At 40.8% G+C, this 17,472-nt stretch overlaps 1 protein-coding gene across 1 annotated transcript in view; it reads left to right on the top strand.

Moving 5' to 3' along the window:
• SLC9A4 (solute carrier family 9 member A4) overlaps positions 1-17,472 on the top strand; it is a 65,521-nt gene that overhangs the window by 32,911 nt on the left and 15,138 nt on the right. The window contains exons 3-8 of the mRNA XM_026488551.4: positions 395-654; positions 1,855-2,072; positions 4,508-4,710; positions 5,506-5,592; positions 8,941-9,011; positions 13,305-13,466. Coding sequence (XP_026344336.2) covers positions 395-654; positions 1,855-2,072; positions 4,508-4,710; positions 5,506-5,592; positions 8,941-9,011; positions 13,305-13,466 — 1,001 coding nt within the window. The remainder of the gene's footprint in view (positions 1-394; positions 655-1,854; positions 2,073-4,507; positions 4,711-5,505; positions 5,593-8,940; positions 9,012-13,304; positions 13,467-17,472) is intronic.

Here is a 17,472-nt window from a genome sequence, read left to right as displayed (position 1 = left end):
ACCTTCTGCTGAGAGAGCTGTAACATGCGGCTCCCTTGAAAGAAAAATTCGGCTGAGGGAATTCCGTTGTTTATTACAGGGCCTATGCCGAAAGGTACACTCGGAGCTGGGAGGAAATAAGTTGGTAACTGACACAGAGAGCTTTGCGAAGAGACTGGCACAGAGTGGGTGCTCAGTGATCGAAAGCTGTATTAGGCTCTTAACCCAGCGTAAACGAATAAAAGTAGATTATTTAGAATACATTTAAAAGTTAGGTATTAGCTGTGTTAATATTTATGGTGGTGTAACTGACTTTTGTGTATTTTTCAGCTAGACACAAAGTTAGGAATCTGTGTGTCAAATTTTTCTCATTTCTAATTCATGTTTTCTTTTCTTTCATTTTCTTTTTGTCTAGGTCTTATACAATATATTAATTGCCTTCACAAAGATGCATAAATTTGAAGACATAGAACCTGTCGACATTTTGGCTGGATGTGCCCGATTCATTATTGTGGGGGTTGGGGGAGTATTTTTCGGCGTCATTTTTGGGTTCATTTCTGCGTTTATCACACGTTTCACTCAGAATATCTCTGCGATCGAACCACTCATCGTCTTCATGTTCAGCTATCTGTCTTACTTAGCTGCCGAGACACTCTACCTCTCTGGCATCCTGGCGTGAGTACAAACCAGGCACCAACAAAAGAGATCGTAAAAGGACCATAGCAATAAAAGAGAATGCAGGACCACATGGTGTGGACTGGCATCTGCAAAAGGCAGAACTTCTGACACTAATCCACAAAGGTGTTGCTGGATTCAGGTTTTTTTAACTTTTGTAAAATCCCATTTGGGTCCTTTGCCAAACAAATGTTCTCCCCAGCCTTTGTATTTGCTCTTCTCCTGAATGGCCTTAGCAGAGCAGAGCAATTGTAAGGTCAATTTAAAAGGCTCAGAAGAGTTGATGCAGAGAAGAGCTAGAAGTTCAAGGTTAAAGTCTCATTTCAATAGCTTTTTTTTTTTTTTCCTTGAGAAATTCATTGTTTTAAAGGTAAAGGGCAGCATGCCATGAAGGACTGTCATTCCTGAGCTCTGCCTTCTGCTATTTCCCTTAAATCACATCACGGCTCCGGGACTTAGCAGTGTGGAATGAAACTAGGTAGATGGGATAAGACCAGAAGTCCAGATTTCTTTTTCCTAAAGAAAATATTTGTAAATGTTTATCCTTCTACAGATCTTGGAATGAGGCTTCTTAACTTGGCTTGCTACATCTGGTCATGTTGTTTTCTCTATGGCATTATCCTCATACCCAGCTACTCAGGCAGAAATATTTAATTTTATTATATAGAAATACCCATTTTAATTAAATGTAATAGTATAAAATCTAGATACTTATTATTATCCTCCCCTTAAAAGTAATCTAAATTACTGAGACAAGGCAAAGTTTTTTCTCTTCCCCTGCCCCCCGCCGCCCCTCCCCCCACCCCCAGACTTGCTAGTGGCTCTAGAGCAAAAACATTTTAAATGAAAAATTTCCTCATTAAATTGTTGTAAGAAACATTGCTCAGGTGGAGGAAATGAGAGCCTCACTGGATGATTCTGTCCAGAAACGGTTCTGCTTTGCGTTTGTGCGTGGTTGATACCATTTTCTTCTGAGAAAGCCATGCCATGCCCACCTTCCCCAGCACACTTAATTTGAGCAAACCCTTTGGGGAGGGAGAACAGAAAGAAGGAAAACCTGTGGGGAAAAGGAAAGAGGAATGGAGAAGATGTTCTGTCTGGATAAAAACAGGATGTGTGTATCTGTGGCCTCACCAGTAGGGAGTTTGTCATGGAGGGGCAAAATCTTGTGCTTCTCCTGAGACTCTGTTCCTCCTGCAGAATCACAGCCTGTGCAGTAACAATGAAAAAGTATGTGGAGGAAAATGTGTCCCAGACATCCTACACGACCATCAAGTATTTCATGAAGATGCTGAGCAGCGTCAGCGAGACCTTGATCTTCATCTTCATGGGCGTGTCCACCATTGGGAAGAACCACGAGTGGAACTGGGCCTTCATCTGTTTCACCCTGGTCTTCTGCCAGATCTGGAGAGCCATTAGTAAGAGATAGCAGGACCCAAAGAGGCTCCTGCCTGCTGCTTTAAAAGATTTTTCTTATCCCTTTCTGCAGTCATAGCCTAAGTAGTGAGGTGACGCTAACTGGTTTTACTGGTTGGGGGAGTATAGGCACCTTGTAGTGACTAGGAATGTTGTCTGTGTGCTCCCTCACTCAGCCCAGAGCAATTAGAGGCTGATAAGGTTGTGCACTGAAGCAAGGCTGGGGCAAGGAGGTTGTTTTTCTTTTTTATTTGGAGAGCGAACTTTCACATCTACACATTTAAATATAACACAATAAATTTATCCCTTGCTCTTCACTTCTTTGTCAATTTTTACCCTCTTGCACCTTAAATCAGATATAGATTACACACTGTGAGCATTTACACTTTTATTACAGGAAAAGTGAGATCTCACTAAGTATATTCTATGTAAGGCAGGTACTGTTAGAGAACATTCCCCTGAAACATACAGGCGGTTTTAGTTGAGAGTTGAGTTTGATATATAGACAACCAAGGACCAGAAAGTAAATCTTTATTTTTAAAAGTGCTTATTATTAATTAGTAAAGGCCATTCTATATTGTAACTGACTTCACCCCTGTAAAATATGCCTCATTTTTAAAAATGAGATTTCTTGACTAATGGCTGCTTATTTATCTTGTACATTTATGTTTCTGGGGCTAGCGAGAACATTAAGTACTGATTAGAAGCTGTTTTACTTTAAAATGACTTTGACCAGGATTTGAAGCATTTGCTTAATTGACTTTGGTCAATATTTTCAAGCCAATTACAATTAGATAGAAATTAGAGGAAATGACCAAGGACTTACCTTGAACATATCAATTCTAAATTAATTTAGGATGGGTTTTAGAATCAAGGAAAGAATAACAAGAATGCAGAGATATTAAAATATTCATAAAACTAATTCTGAATATATGTGCCTGTTAGGTTTCTTGGGGATAAAAGAATTAAGAAAACTGTGTTATTTAATTATATAAATGTTTAATTTCGAATCAGATCTTAGCACTGCTATTAACTAGCTATACTCAAAATCTTCTTCCTCAACCACAAAATGGGAGGCATGAACAACTTTCCTAGGTTTCCTTCAGTTCTAATATTCTCTAATGTCGAGAGAAGTAACACTACTGAACTGCAGCCCAGTCAACAGGAGTATAAACCATCTAAGAGAGGATTAATGTTGTGGATACCTGAACATTGTCGGCCCTTGGTGACAATCCAACCCAAATCCTTCCTATTCTAGCTGAGGGAGGAGTCACCGAGAGAATGGCTGACTTGACCATGTCACAGACAGAGGGACAGAACCAGCTGTCAGAATCCAGTTCTCCCTCCCAGCCTCTTCTCATCCCCAGCCTGACTCGTTGTGGCTAATAGTAGTTCACGCTCATGAAGACTTACAATGTAAAGTCCCTGCTTTCTGTTATATATAGATACTGAATTTATGTAAACCTTCCATCTACCTTCTGAGGTAAATACTACCATTACGTCCTCCAGAGAGACTGAGTACATGCAAAGATCAGAACCTTAGCCAACGTCACGTGACTAGTATGTGGAGGAGCCAGGACAAACAAAACAAAATGAAAAATTTTAGATTTTACCGTCTCTCGCACTATCCATGTGCCCGTCATCAAAGGTTGGTTGCCATGAAGTCTGTGTGATTAGAAGTCACACATGGATACTGAGAGCTTTAACCTGCAGTAAACCCTCCCCTTTAGTCAGAGCTTTAGTGAAGCACCGTTCCCACCAGGAAGTAGTGCATTGGTGGTAAGCTAGGTCCTGCGGGCCACTCAGGGATGGAAAATCAGTGTGGTAGAAAATACCTCTGTGTTTTAAACAAGCTCTGCCACCCTCCACCTTCCACTTACTGACAGTAAGAACCCCCCCCCTTTGAACCCTTGCCAACTTTCTTGTTTGCATTGAACCTCAAGAAGAACCATACCAACCACAAAAGTTTTGCTTACCCAGCAGAGACCACAATCACTAAGAGAGTCCTCTTATGTTTAAAATTATACACCTCCTTTGGTTACTGAGAACATGAGATGACAAAAATGTTTCTATCCCCCAAGTAATACCCTTGCTTTACCTAGTTGAAAGGCAAAGCAAAAATTATGAGTATAGATTAGAATATATATGCCATGTCTTATACCAAAAAGTATCAAGATTTTATTGCTTTAAACACACAGGCTCACACACACACACACACACACAGGAAGCTAGGAAGCTAACAACCCAAAACACTACTGTCCACAACTACTCAAGAAATGAAGTTTTGTAAGATATTCTGTTTGGGATGCACAATCATGGGTGTGATGAAATTAGGTTGCATTGTTTTGCGGTCACATGCACATGACTCGGGTTCACTAGCACTGTATATCTACTCATTCATGACCCTCTGCTCTAATACATATTTCCCCCTTTCTAGGCGTATTTGCTCTCTTCTATGTCAGTAACCAGTTTCGGACTTTCCCCTTCTCCATCAAGGACCAGTGCATAATTTTCTACAGTGGTGTCCGAGGAGCTGGAAGTTTTTCACTTGCATTTTTGCTTCCTCTGTCTCTTTTTCCTAGGAAGAAAATGTTTGTCACTGCTACTCTAGTAGTTATATATTTTACTGTATTTATTCAGGTTAGTAGATTTCTTTCATATCTGAAATAAGTAGATGATGTATTAAATTGGGATGATGTATTAAATTAGTATAGTACCAAAAAGGATGCTTTATCTAAGTTTTCATAATATGCTCAATACTCAAACTAAATTCCCAAATACTTCTAGATCGTGTTTGTGTTCATCCTTTAACCTCTAAAAGATGTTGCCTTTTAATCTATAAAACATATTAATCAAAATATTCCTGGGTAGGAGGTGAATGATAGTTACTCTACTGTGTTTTACTGAAAACAGGATTCCAATTAGTACTGGATAGCACGAATTTTTATTTTAGCTGGAATTTTTTCTCAGCAAACTAATGAGAGGTTATTTTAAGGCATGACACTAAATTCCTGCTTTAAAATAATGCCTATTTTCATTGCAGAATTTAAAAGACTTAAATAAGAACTAAAGTAGGGGCGCCTGGGTGGCACAGCGGTTGAGCGTCTGCCTTCGGCTCAGGGCGTGATCCCGGCATTCTGGGATCGAGCCCCACATCAGGCTCCTCCGCTATGAGCCTGCTTCTTCCTCTTCCACTCCCTCTGCTTGTGTTCCCTCTCTCGCTGGCTGTCTCTATCTCAGTCGAATAAATAAATAAAATCTTTAGGAAAAATAAAAAATAAAAAAATAAATAAGAACTATAGTAAACACGAGCATTTATCCAACAAAACAAAGATATGAAAATTGCAAGCTCTAATAGTTTTGCTAATAGATTTGCTCTCTATAATGACAATCTTCACTACAACAGAACTCTTTATTTTATCATTTGTGGTCTAGGGAATCACAATTGGCCCACTGGTCAGGTACCTGGATGTTAAAAAGACCAATAAAAAAGAATCCATCAATGAAGAGCTTCATATTCGTGTAAGTTATCTCCTTGTCATAATTAATACATTAATAAGATGGTCTCCATTTGTCACTCAATAGGAGTAATCTAGAGCTTTGATGAGATGTTGTGGATACATCACTAAACATAGCCTCTTTCCTTGCTGGCTAGATCAAGAGTGACTGTACTAGTTTCTGATTGCTGCTGTAGGAAATTGCCACAAATTTAGTGGCTTAAAAAAACCAAGTTATTATCCTACGGTTCTGGTGGTCAGATGTTCAAAATGGGTCTCACTGGGCTAAAATCAAGTTGTTGCTGGGCTGCATTTCTTTCTGGAGTTTCTAAGGAAGAATCTGTTTTCTTGCCGCTTGCAGCTTCTAGAAGCTTCTAGCATTCCTTGGCTCATGGACCCCTCCCATCTTCAAAGCCATCAATGGCTGCTCAGGTCTTTCTCATGCTGCATCACTCTGATAACTGACTTCTCTGCCTTCCTCTTCCACATTAAAGACCTTTATGAATATATTAGGCCCATGTGGCTAATTTAGGATATTCTATCTTAAGGTTGGCAACCCTAAGTCCAACTACTATCTTAATTTTCCTTTGCATATAAACTAACATAGGTTCTGGGGATTAGAATGTGGACATCCTCAGGAGCCATTCTTCTGCCTATCAGTCTGCTTTCTGCCCCTACAAGATTCACAGCTATTTCACATGCAAAATACGTTAACTCTATCCTGACCACCCCAAAGTCTCATTCTGTTGTAGTGTCAACTCAAAGACCAAAATCTGACCTAAATTTTATCAGCTCAGCAGTCCCAAGTCTCATCATCTCAATCATCTGAATCAGAAATGGTTGAGCCTCTGGGTATTATCCATCCTGAGGCACAGTTCCTCTCCAACACTGAACCTGTACAACTCAAGAAACAAATTATCTGGTCCCAAAATACACTGGTTGGGCAGTCATAGGATAACGGCTATAGATATTCCCTTTCAAAAAGGGGGAAATGGAAGGAAAAAAGGAGCCGTTTCCAAGTCCACCTGGGAAAACTACTTGGTTTCAAGGCCTGGGAACAGCCTCTCTCCCACAGATTGGAGCTCCAATCTGGGTTCCACCCTCTGGCTTCTCAACTCCACCCTCTGAGTCATCCTTCCTTTTTCATGAAAGATGGCCTGTGTTTTCAGCTCATTCCTTTGCTCCCCCTGTTTCTTGCCTATAGAACTTTGGGGTCCAACTCCCCCTCCCCACTTTCATTTTATCTTTTCTCCTTGCCTTTTGGTCCAAGCTGGCAGTGTTTCTGTCAGGGTTCAACAGGGAGGCAGAACCAGTAGGAGATACATATTAAGAGCTTTGCTGTAAGGAATTGGTTTACCTACCGTGGGGGCTGACTAGGCAAGCCCAGAATTGGTATGACAGCCCTTCAAGAAGGTTAGACCAGAATTCTCAGGCATGAGCCACAGCTGCTGTGCACAACTGGAATTTTCTTCTTCCTCAGGAAAGCTTCAGTTCTACTCTTCAGGCCTTTGAACTGATCAAATTAGGCCCACCCAGATTATCTGAGATAATCTCCCTCACTTCAAGACAACTGATTATGGACTTTAATCGTATCTACTAAATACCTTCACAGCAACGTCTAGATTAGTGTTAATCATACCTGGGGACTAGCCTTGCCTAGATGACACCTCAAAAAATGATCACAGTAACTAACGCTCATAATTGCCCTACTTGCTTCTGAAATCATTGTTCCAGTGGAACGTGGGACCCTCTGCTCTTTCTGAACTTTTCATAAGGAAGAGGGTAAAGACTTCTAGTCCTTCTGCAGATACAGTCTAGTAGCAGTTTTCAGTGAAAACCTTCAATTCTAACAAAGATGAAAATGAACTTAAGTATGGTTTCTACCTGTTTAAGTTCAATACAGTATTAGAGGGATGCCATTTTGTATGGCTCCAGGGAATAAAAACGAGAGGGGATACATGGAAGACAGAGGGAAAGGGACCCTAGCTCTGTTCATGAAGAGCATTCTGGCAATTGCTTCTCCTGTGCCACACCCAAAGGTGAAATGGATGTGGACAGTGACTGGGAACACTTGGCATAGGGGCTGTACAGGAGATTCAGGCTCTGAGGGGGTGATTGTCCCAGATAATTTTTAGGTTTCTTTTATCCCTGTAAGTTCATGATTCTAATGCTGGAGAAATAAATGAAGCCTTTGGAAATCAGCCCTGAATTTTAGGCCAAAGTGCTCTAAATCCAAACTGAAAATTTTCAAGGCCATTTGAAAATTTTCAACAGATAGGGATAAGGAGCAAGTGTTTTAAAATAAGGAATGCTCTGGGGACCCTGGGTGGCTCAGTTGGTTAAGCATCTGCCTTTGGCTCAGGTCATAATGCCGGGATCCTGGGATAGAGCCCCACGTCAGGCTCCCTGCTCAGCAGGGAGTCTGCTTCTCCTTCCCTCTTTGCCCCTCCTCCCTGCTCATTCTCTCTCTTGCTCTCTCTCATATACATAAATAAAATCTTAAAAAAATAAGAAATGCTTTAACCTGATTGAAGATTTTTGTTTCTATATTTTTACCCTCTGTTCACTATTTTTAGAAATTAAATAACATACCTAAGACAATTGAACTTAGATACATCACTCCTCTATTACTTATTTTTTTCTCAAATAAAATTATAATTATTGGTAGAAAGTACATCAATTAAATATTTCAGAATTAATTTAGTATTTTAATCTATTTTGCAGAAATATTTTAGAAGTCAGCATAAACTTCAATGATTACAAGTTTAAATTATGATGACTAATTCCTAAATTTTGAAGAAATTATGCTTTTTTCTGAAATTCCTATGAATAATTTGGGTGAAGCAAATTTAGTATAATTGGCTTGGATGGTGACATGTAATACCGAGACAAAATAGTCAGATAAAGAATGAGGCAAATAGGCAAATTTTGTTATTAGTTATTATTATTACCATAGGATATCTGTGGAATTATATTTTCAGAAACTCTACAAATTTGGATACTGGCAATGTTTTTCTTTTGTGCTGAAATTAAAAGTAACAATTAGCTATTACCTTCATGTGATTTCAGTAATGAGACATTTTCTAAATCATTCTAGAAAAATATTATTCAAAATAAATGGGAGGTACCCTGTTTTCATTGAAAGCTATGTGCATTATTAAGGAGCTTATCAACAGAGTCTGAATCATGAAACTCAGTTGAATTACTATGGAAGGCATTATAAGTTTCAGTTACATGTACAGAGTGATAGAAAAGAGGACATGTTCCAGGAAATTCAAACCTCCTTTGTTTTCCAAAGTGTATTAGCTTTCCTTGTGTGTCTTTTAGAGTTAACGTTTCACCAGAAATCATTTTCCTGTATTTGGTTTGGCAGCTGATGGATCACTTGAAAGCTGGAATTGAAGATGTGTGTGGGCAATGGAGCCACTACCAAGTGAGAGACAAGTAAGGAGGCAGAGGGTTTCACTGCCTAGGAAAGATATTTGTGGCATGAGGAACCTCAAAATGTTACATTGAAAACTGAGCGTAAGACTAGAAAGAATCCAGAGGAAGGGAACCAGGAATATGAAGGGCCTGGGAGTCATGGCATAGAAGAGGCAGGTGGAAGCCACGGGAATGCCCAGCCTGCGAATGGAGAGCTGTCAGGTGGAGGGGCTGTAGACTTGGGCTAGCTTGTGTCAGAGAGAACTTGTGCAACTCTCAGATTGAAATGAGAGGAGTCAGATCTAAGTTTAAAACAAGGACAAGTTTCCCAATGAAAAGAGAAGCTCAACTAGGAATGACTGGCTTTGTAAGGCTACAATGGGAGTTTGGTGAATCATCGGGGATCCTGGGGAAGACAGTCTTCCACTGGGGAGGGAGGTTGCAGTGCAAGACCTTCAGGGGTCCTTTCTACGTAATGATTCTATAAAAATGCCGAAGTCTCTCTCGTCCACCATCTCTCACATCTCAGAATACACTCTCTCCCTGGATTTTAGTCTACAGCATATTTCTATGTGGCCCTTTGGAGGGTTTCATACCAGATAAGGAAGAGGAGAATTTGGAAGTTAAACACAGCTCTTTAGCAAATGTAGGAGTTAGCAGTAGTTGAGTTAACCAAATGGTAGAAGTTTTCTCTCTAGGGCTTGACAACATGTTGATGTCAGTGATGCCAAGAGAAACTAGATCTTAAAAAAGTCTAGCGGTCAAGAGGGGTAGTGGCACCTAAATGAGAAACTGAGAGCTTTTGGGTGGGCTTTTTAAATTTTATTTTTTGTTTATTCTGTGAGTCTGTGGGTAATCTATTTTTTAAATTTTAATTCCAGTTAGTTAACATGCAGTGGTTATATTAGTTTTAGTGTACAATATAGTGAGTGATTCAACACGGCCGTACAACACCTGGTGCTCATCACAACAACTGCTGGCCTTGATCCCCATCACCTGTTTCACCCATCCTCCCACCCACTTCCCCTCTGGTAACCACTAGTTTGTTCTCCATAGTTAAGAGTCTGTTTCTTAGTTTGTCTCTCTCTCTTTCTCTTTTTTTCCTTTTTTCCTTTGTTTCGTTTCTTAAATTCTACATGTGAGTGAAATCATATGGTATTTGTCTTTCTCTGACTGACTTATTTCACTTAGTATTACACTCTGTAGCTCCATGTTTTTGCAAATGGCAATATTTCCTTCTTTTTGATGGCTGAGTAATATTCCATTTTATACACCACATCTTCTTTATCCATTCATCAGTTGATGGACACTTGGGCTGCTTCCATAGTTTGGCTATTGTAAATAATGCTGCTTTAAACATAGGCCTGCACATATCCCTTTAAATTAGCGTTTTTGTGTTTTGGGGGTAAATACCCAGTAGTACAATTCCTGCATTGTAAGGTAGTCTTTTAACTTTTTAAGGAACATCTGTACTGTTTTCCACAGTGGCTGCACCAATTTGCATTTTGAGTGGGCTCTTTTTCCATGAAGTAAAAAGAAGGACAGTCTTCATAGTGTTAAAATAGAACTTAAATTATGTAAACGTCCACCAATCTAGAACTTAGGTCATGAATTTTTTAAGTCTAAATCCTATAGTTCTCCCACTGAAAAATCATTTAGTATTATTCCATTTAGCCAAACTTCCTAGCCACTGAGGCAGATATCAAGAGCAGTAAGACACATTCAATGCATTCCAGGTCCTCGCAATACAGTAGACAAGGTCCTGGAGGAAAGAAGAGAGAAAGAACCTGAATGAATAATGATGATCCATATAAGAAATGCTGTAACAGAGGTAAATGCATGGAACTACAATAGTACAGAAATGGGAGTACATTTTGAAAATAAATGAGAGGAGTTCTCCAGGCAAAGAAGAATGGAAAACATGCCGAGAAGCAGCAGTAACAGCAGGATATTTCAAAATGCAAAGACAAGAAAGAGCACAGCATGGTTTGGACACAGTCAGAGAGAGGGACATGGTGAGACAAGAGGTTGGAAAGACAGAGGTACGCTTCTATGGCACAGTGCTAAGGAACTCTATACAACCATTAATGCTATAAGATTTGATATTTGCAAATGTCTTAACAGATAAAGGGCTAGTATCTAAGATCTATAAAGAACTTATCAAACTCAACACCCAGGAAACAAATAACCCAGTCAAGAAATGGGCAGAAGACATGAACAGACATTTTCCCAAAGAAGACATAGAAATGGCCAACAGACACATGAAAAAATAGGGCTTGACAACATGTTGATGTTTCAGGGAACTACAAATCAAAACCACAGTGAGATACCACCTCACACCAGTCAGAATGGCTAAAATTAGTAAGTCAGGAAACAACATGTTGGTGAGGTTGCAGAGAATGGGGAACCCTCTTACACTGTTGGTGGGAATGCACGCTGGTACAACCACTCTGGAAAACAGTACGTTTCAACTTTAAAAAGTTGAAAATAGAGCTACCCTACGACCCAGCAATTGCACTACTAGGTATTTACCCAAGGATACAAACATTGTGATACAGAGGGGCACCTGCACCCCAATGTTTATAGCAGCAATGTCCACGATAGCCAAACTATGGAAAGAGCCCAGATGTCCATCTGGGTAAAGATGAATGGGTAAAGAAGATGTGGTATCGATACACAATGGAATACTACTCAGCCTTCAAAAAGGATGAAATCTTACCATTTGCAACAACATGGGTGGAACTAGATCTGCAGGAGATCAACTAACCTACTCTATAGCAGAACCTGGATTGAATTCGGGTCTGGCTTTAGAGCCTCTTCCTTTTTCAATGAACCACAGAGCTTTCAGAATCATCAGGATGAGGAACTAGCAGAAGGGGCACTGCCATATTTCTGAGGCGGACATGGGGACTGTGCAGGGGCATAGGGAGAGGAGGGTGAGGAAAGAGACAATAAGAGTGACTCTCAGATCTCCAGATAGCAAGTCTAGGGAGATAACAATGCCGTTGTGAAATGTATAGACTCTAGAAGAATGTTCAGTTAAATAATACTGGGGTGTGGAGAGGGGAAGTGAGGACAGGACTCTGAGAAGCTTCCTTTCCTCTGGGGCAGGTAAGGAAGAGGAAGAGATATGGAAGAAGCCTTTAGGAAGGCTGGAAGGGGCTCAGGTATGGATTAGGAGGTGGAGAGCACAGAGGAAGTGACCCGTAGGGCAGGGGCTGCAGCACCCACCGGCAGGGAACAGTAAAGGTCAAGGTGAGCTTGGTGTGAAGAGTGTCAGAGAAGTCCTGATGGGTGGGGAGCCATGCAGTGGATTGAGGAATAAACAGGAACAACAGCCTCTCATGCAGAAAGGCAGAAAACAAGAAGGCTGAGCGGTGGACCCATTTGGAGCGAGAGTGGCCCTGGCATGAGCCAAACATGGATCCTGAGGAATCACAGGCGGCTCAGCCCGGAGGAGACTTGACTAACCACACGTCCTTCTGTCTCACAGACCAGGAGACCAATCACCAGATAATAAGGCAGCAGCCCAGGGGGTTCTGTTCCCCTCCAGAAAATAAAGCAGGCACACAAATTATTCTTTGAATGTAAAATGATTGGAAGTGTCAAAAATGCCTACTCCAAACAAATGGCCGACTCTGAAGGCACCATATGCATACGTGCAGCTCGGCCTAATGGGTGAGCCAGAGGTTTGCTACAATAGTCAGCGGCCATCAGCGCCTGGCCTGTTCAGCTCCTCCATCATTCAGACTGTCAGGATCTATGGCTTCTCCCCCCCCCCCCCCCCCCCCCCCGCCCCCTCCTTCATTGTCAGGAGTCAAAATGATCTGCAGCATAATGGGCAAAACTACTGTAACTACTGGGCCATTTAAATTTATTGGGTTCTGGTTGAATAGGCCAGTATTACTCTAAGTGCAGCTGCCGCTGTTCGGAGCTATTAGAATGGAACATTGTTCAAAAGCCTCAACCCCTCATTTCTTCTCTTACAATTGGAGCTGAGCTGGGCTGGGCCTCCCCCGCTCCCTACTTATGCATACTTTCTGCCCTGATTGCAGCTTGTCCCTCCCTTTTGTCTGGTTGATTTTCAATGTATTCAGGCCAGTAGGCTATTCTTTCTTTATTAAAAAAAAAAAAAATATATATATATATATATATATATATTTCTATGATTTTTAAAAAATGTGTTCAAAGACTGAATTTTCAGCACCATCCTGGTGTCCAGAACAAGGTGATGTAGCAGTTTACTTTAAGAAAAATACAGACTTCCAGAACACAGAGATTAAGGATTTCTAAGCCATTGGTTTTCGTTTTTAGGTTTAAGAAGTTTGATCACAGGTATTTACGGAAAATCCTAATACGAAAGAACCAGCCCAAATCCAGCATTGTCTCCTTGTACAAGAAGCTGGAAATGAAACAAGCTATCGAGATGGTAGAAACCGGAATCCTCAGTTCCACAGCCTTTTCTGTGCCCCAACAGTAAGTCCCATATGCGCTTTGATCTGGACTTTCCCTGTCAGAATTCCTAGTGGCACTAACTCATCATTCCATTTAGAGGTAATACTAGGAGTGAAGAGGCAGAAATTTGAAGAGGAATCATGAGAAAAGGGTGACCTAAGTCTTGGCCGTTTGTACTTTGGCCCACGCTCAGCCCCTCTCACCTAGTTTCTGAACATGACTTTCTTGCGAAAGTTGGGTGCTATGGTTGTATGACACCTTTCCTTGGGAAGGAGGGGCAAGTGAACTTACAGAATGATGGCATAGTTTACAAGACTTTTTCTTTCTCTTTTTGATTAATTTCTACCCTTTAACCCCTGTTCATTTGATTTCACTAATCGTACACTGATAACAATATGCATTTCTCCCATAAGTCCTTTCCCTTCCTCTCTTGTATGAGGAAGAGAGACCCGGTCAGCATCTTGTGGTGCTAGCTAGGGTTAGAGGTTGAGTGGTGGTAACAGGAGGTGTGGTGGTTGGTGGGCTAGTTAAATATAGCTGCCCCGCCACTCAAGGATGTCCAGGTTTCTTTCATGAAGCAGCTTATGAGGGACCCCTAGGGGTGGCTCGATTGGTGAAGTGTCTGCCGTCGGCTCAGGTCATGATCCCAGGGTCCTGGAATCGAGTCCCAAATTGGGCTCCTTACTCGGCGGGAAGGCTGCTTCTCCCTCTGCCTCTGACCCTCCCCCCTGCTTGTGCGCATTCTCTCTCTCTCTCTGGCAAATAAAAAACCAAAAAAAAAAAAAAGAAAAAAGGAGCAGTTTATGAATTGAGAAAATTACTCACAACATATGTAGAAGAAGGAACACCCCCTCCAGTCACCTTCTGTAGGTGAGCACTTGATCGGGAGCTTCCGCTGTGTCTACACCTTCAAAAAGCAGGTTGGGATAAGAGCTAAGAACAGATCGCAATAAAATTGGCGTGAATGCTGAGTGTTATCTCACATCCCTTACTTGCTAATGAATGAGAAACACCCTTGCCTTTCTTCCGGAGGCCTGAGAAAAATCACAGGTAGGGTCCCTGAGGGCATCTCAGTGGAAACAGCGCTTTCGGCCATATTTCTCGGTGGGACTGTTTCTGTGGTTTGCTTGTTTGTTTTGGTGCCGCCCGTTGCATGGCTTTGCTGTAAGGAAACTTCTGATACGAAAATGGCAACGTGCTACCAAATATTTATTGGCAGTGCCACGTAGAGCCATAGTAGAGCCTACGGCAGAAGAAATCAATAGTATCCATCCTGTCTTTATTTGAAATGTTGATATTTTATTCATCGTGGATTGTTTTCTTTTTTGCATTGACCTTTGTTTTCTGAAATATTGCATTTGCATCCTAATTAACTTGACTGAGGTTTTTTTGGCATCATCTGAGGCCCAACCCTGTTCCTTGGGCACCTATTACGTGCCAGGGACTCTCGAGCAGACACGGTCAGTGGCTTCCTGGAGCTCAAAGCCTAGCAGGGTCGTGGTATTAATAAAAAAAGTTCTCAGAAACAGACAATCGTAAAGTCTAGGGAGCTAGGAGAGTATAAGAGGTGCCCCTCTGGTCCCCAGGCATTGACCTGCTCACTGAAGGGTGCAGGGGAGTTAATGCCCTGCAGGAGGGCTGGATGGGTTCAGGCACTTTAGACCATTAGGAACTTCCTCAATCCATTTGCTTACTAATTCTGTGAGCTCTTGGTCTAAGAATGCAGGGGCGCTTATCTGAGATGAGAATCAGTTTGTCACGTGCTAAAACATACTTGCAATCTCCATATTACGTTGCATTGGTCCTAAGCAGCAGCCCCAGTCTTTAATCTCAAGGCAGTATTCAAGCCAGCTTTATTTGGAGGGAGTGTTTCTGTTGAGTTCATTAGTTTTTAGACAGCGATTCAAGGTTAGTAAGAGAGCCTTAGAGGTTAGAAATTCTTTTTTTCCTCTAACAGCCCAAACCAGTTAGTTAACTGGCCTAGGAGAGGAGATTCTTTTACCTGATACTTAATACAAGTTTAACGGTATTTAAATTGCATTTATTTGATCTCATCAGAAATCTGTAAGACATCAAGCAAAAAGGAATTCCTCTCCCAAGATCAAAGCATTTCTTCAAATTCTAATTTCTGCAAAACAAACCTTCATACAATAACAGGAAAAAGAAGTGTGTACTCAGCTCGCTTTTTATTATTCTCTATGAGATGGTAACAACAAAATGCACATATCTTTTTTTCTTTAGAAGTTTAAGCAATTGTTCTACAAGAGGGCTAGCTTTCTAAACTCTGTGAACTTCAGGAGAACATTACCACCAGAAGTTGTCGATAGCACAGTGCAGATGGCCTTGATTCTATGGAATGCCCTAATTTTTGCATTCATTATGTTATTTGACCATCGACACAACCCTAGGGAATACATAGAGTATGTACTTGGATTATTATTTTAATTAAGAGGCACCTCGTTTTACCAATGAGTAGTAAGCTTTTAGAAATACCAGATGATAAAGGCTCAAACCATTGAAAGTTGTCAAACCCTTAAATATTTGGTTAATATTAAAGAGATATTAAAGTGCGCATAAAGTTAGAGGCATAACAAGCTCCCACTATACAATTCAAAGCGTCATCCTTAAAAACTCCCAAATAATTTTAACCTGTCGATTATTTTTTAAAAAACCCATAAATCACTTTATTATAGTTTAAGCATTTTTTAATTGATCACACACTGACGAGCAGAGGCTTACATTTATGCATTCTGACACCGAAGATTCTGGAGTGAAGATTCTGGTGCCATTTTCCCTGCCATAATGGAATATTGGCCCTCTCCTGAGCCATTCTTCACTCATCCTAAATATTGGTCATCATCTTTTTTAAAAAGACGCAAGGAGCCCCCACACAGAGAAGAGCAGTTGGGTCCCATTGGTTAATCAGTGGGAGCGTTCTCCATTCACCTTAGCATACGTTTCTCATGGATTTCCTGCGCAAAGGTATCACAAAAGAATGGGTTCTTTCAAATGAATCAGGGCATAATATTCGATCTTTGAGGAATTCATGTCATGGCATGAATAGAACGTCTACTGTGTCTCATACTTATATCGTCGTGTTTAGAACTGAAGCATCTTTTGGTATTATTATAGCATCTGACTAAAAAAAAAAGTTAAGAGAAATGTGAACCTTTTACTTAAATACATTTGGATTCAGATTTTCCCAGTTTGATGTTAATACTCATGAAATTACCACAGGGCTTTTATTTAAGGTGACGGCAATTTCCTTTACGGATATGGCATGAATGTTCCAGTGACAAGCGTCTCTCAGCTTATAATTTTATTTTTTTGACCCAGAGATTATTTAACATTCAGTTTTCCTAAGGATCGTGTTTTTCCTGTGCTCATGATATGATCATTTCAGGGATGATTTTGCTAATGAAGTGGCATGTGGAAAACTCCAGGTATCACCTTGCCTAAATTAATAATTCCTCTGTATAATTTCATAGCTGTTGCTTCTCAGTGTGGATCAGTGCGAGATGGTGCCTTGGGGATCCCTGTATTACACATCCAGCCAACAGGCTGAATGGACCTTCATTAAGTCTCATCTTTCCCAAAGTGGCCAATTACAAACCGGGAAGAGTGCCAAGTTAGACCTACTGCTGTCTTGAGTTTAACTTTACCATTATCTTATGGTTTTTCGTACTTGGTTGTGAATATCATTAGGAACATAAGAAATGTAACTTTTTGATTAGCTGTTGTTTCTGCTCAGCAAGAGGCTGCTTCCACCATAATAAAGGAATGTGTTCAGTGTAGGTGTATCTCAATCAGAGTAAATTTTATTCCGAGGACTTTTAAATAAGGAGGTTGAAATGCCCTGATAATAATGTTTAGATCACCAAGGGTGGTAGCTGAGTATCAGTAGTGTTGACATTTGCAGCTCTGAGATATGGAAACTCTGATTTCAAGGCTGCTGGAGAAAGGGCATTCGTCTACAGACAGGATTGCTAAATAAATTCTGGCATTCTGTGATACCTGGTACCCAAGG

The sequence above is a fragment of the Ursus arctos genome, unplaced genomic scaffold (assembly GCF_023065955.2).
Source record: "Ursus arctos isolate Adak ecotype North America unplaced genomic scaffold, UrsArc2.0 scaffold_8, whole genome shotgun sequence".
Lineage (NCBI taxonomy): Eukaryota > Metazoa > Chordata > Mammalia > Carnivora > Ursidae > Ursus > Ursus arctos.
This window is presented reverse-complemented; position numbering and strand designations above follow the sequence as displayed.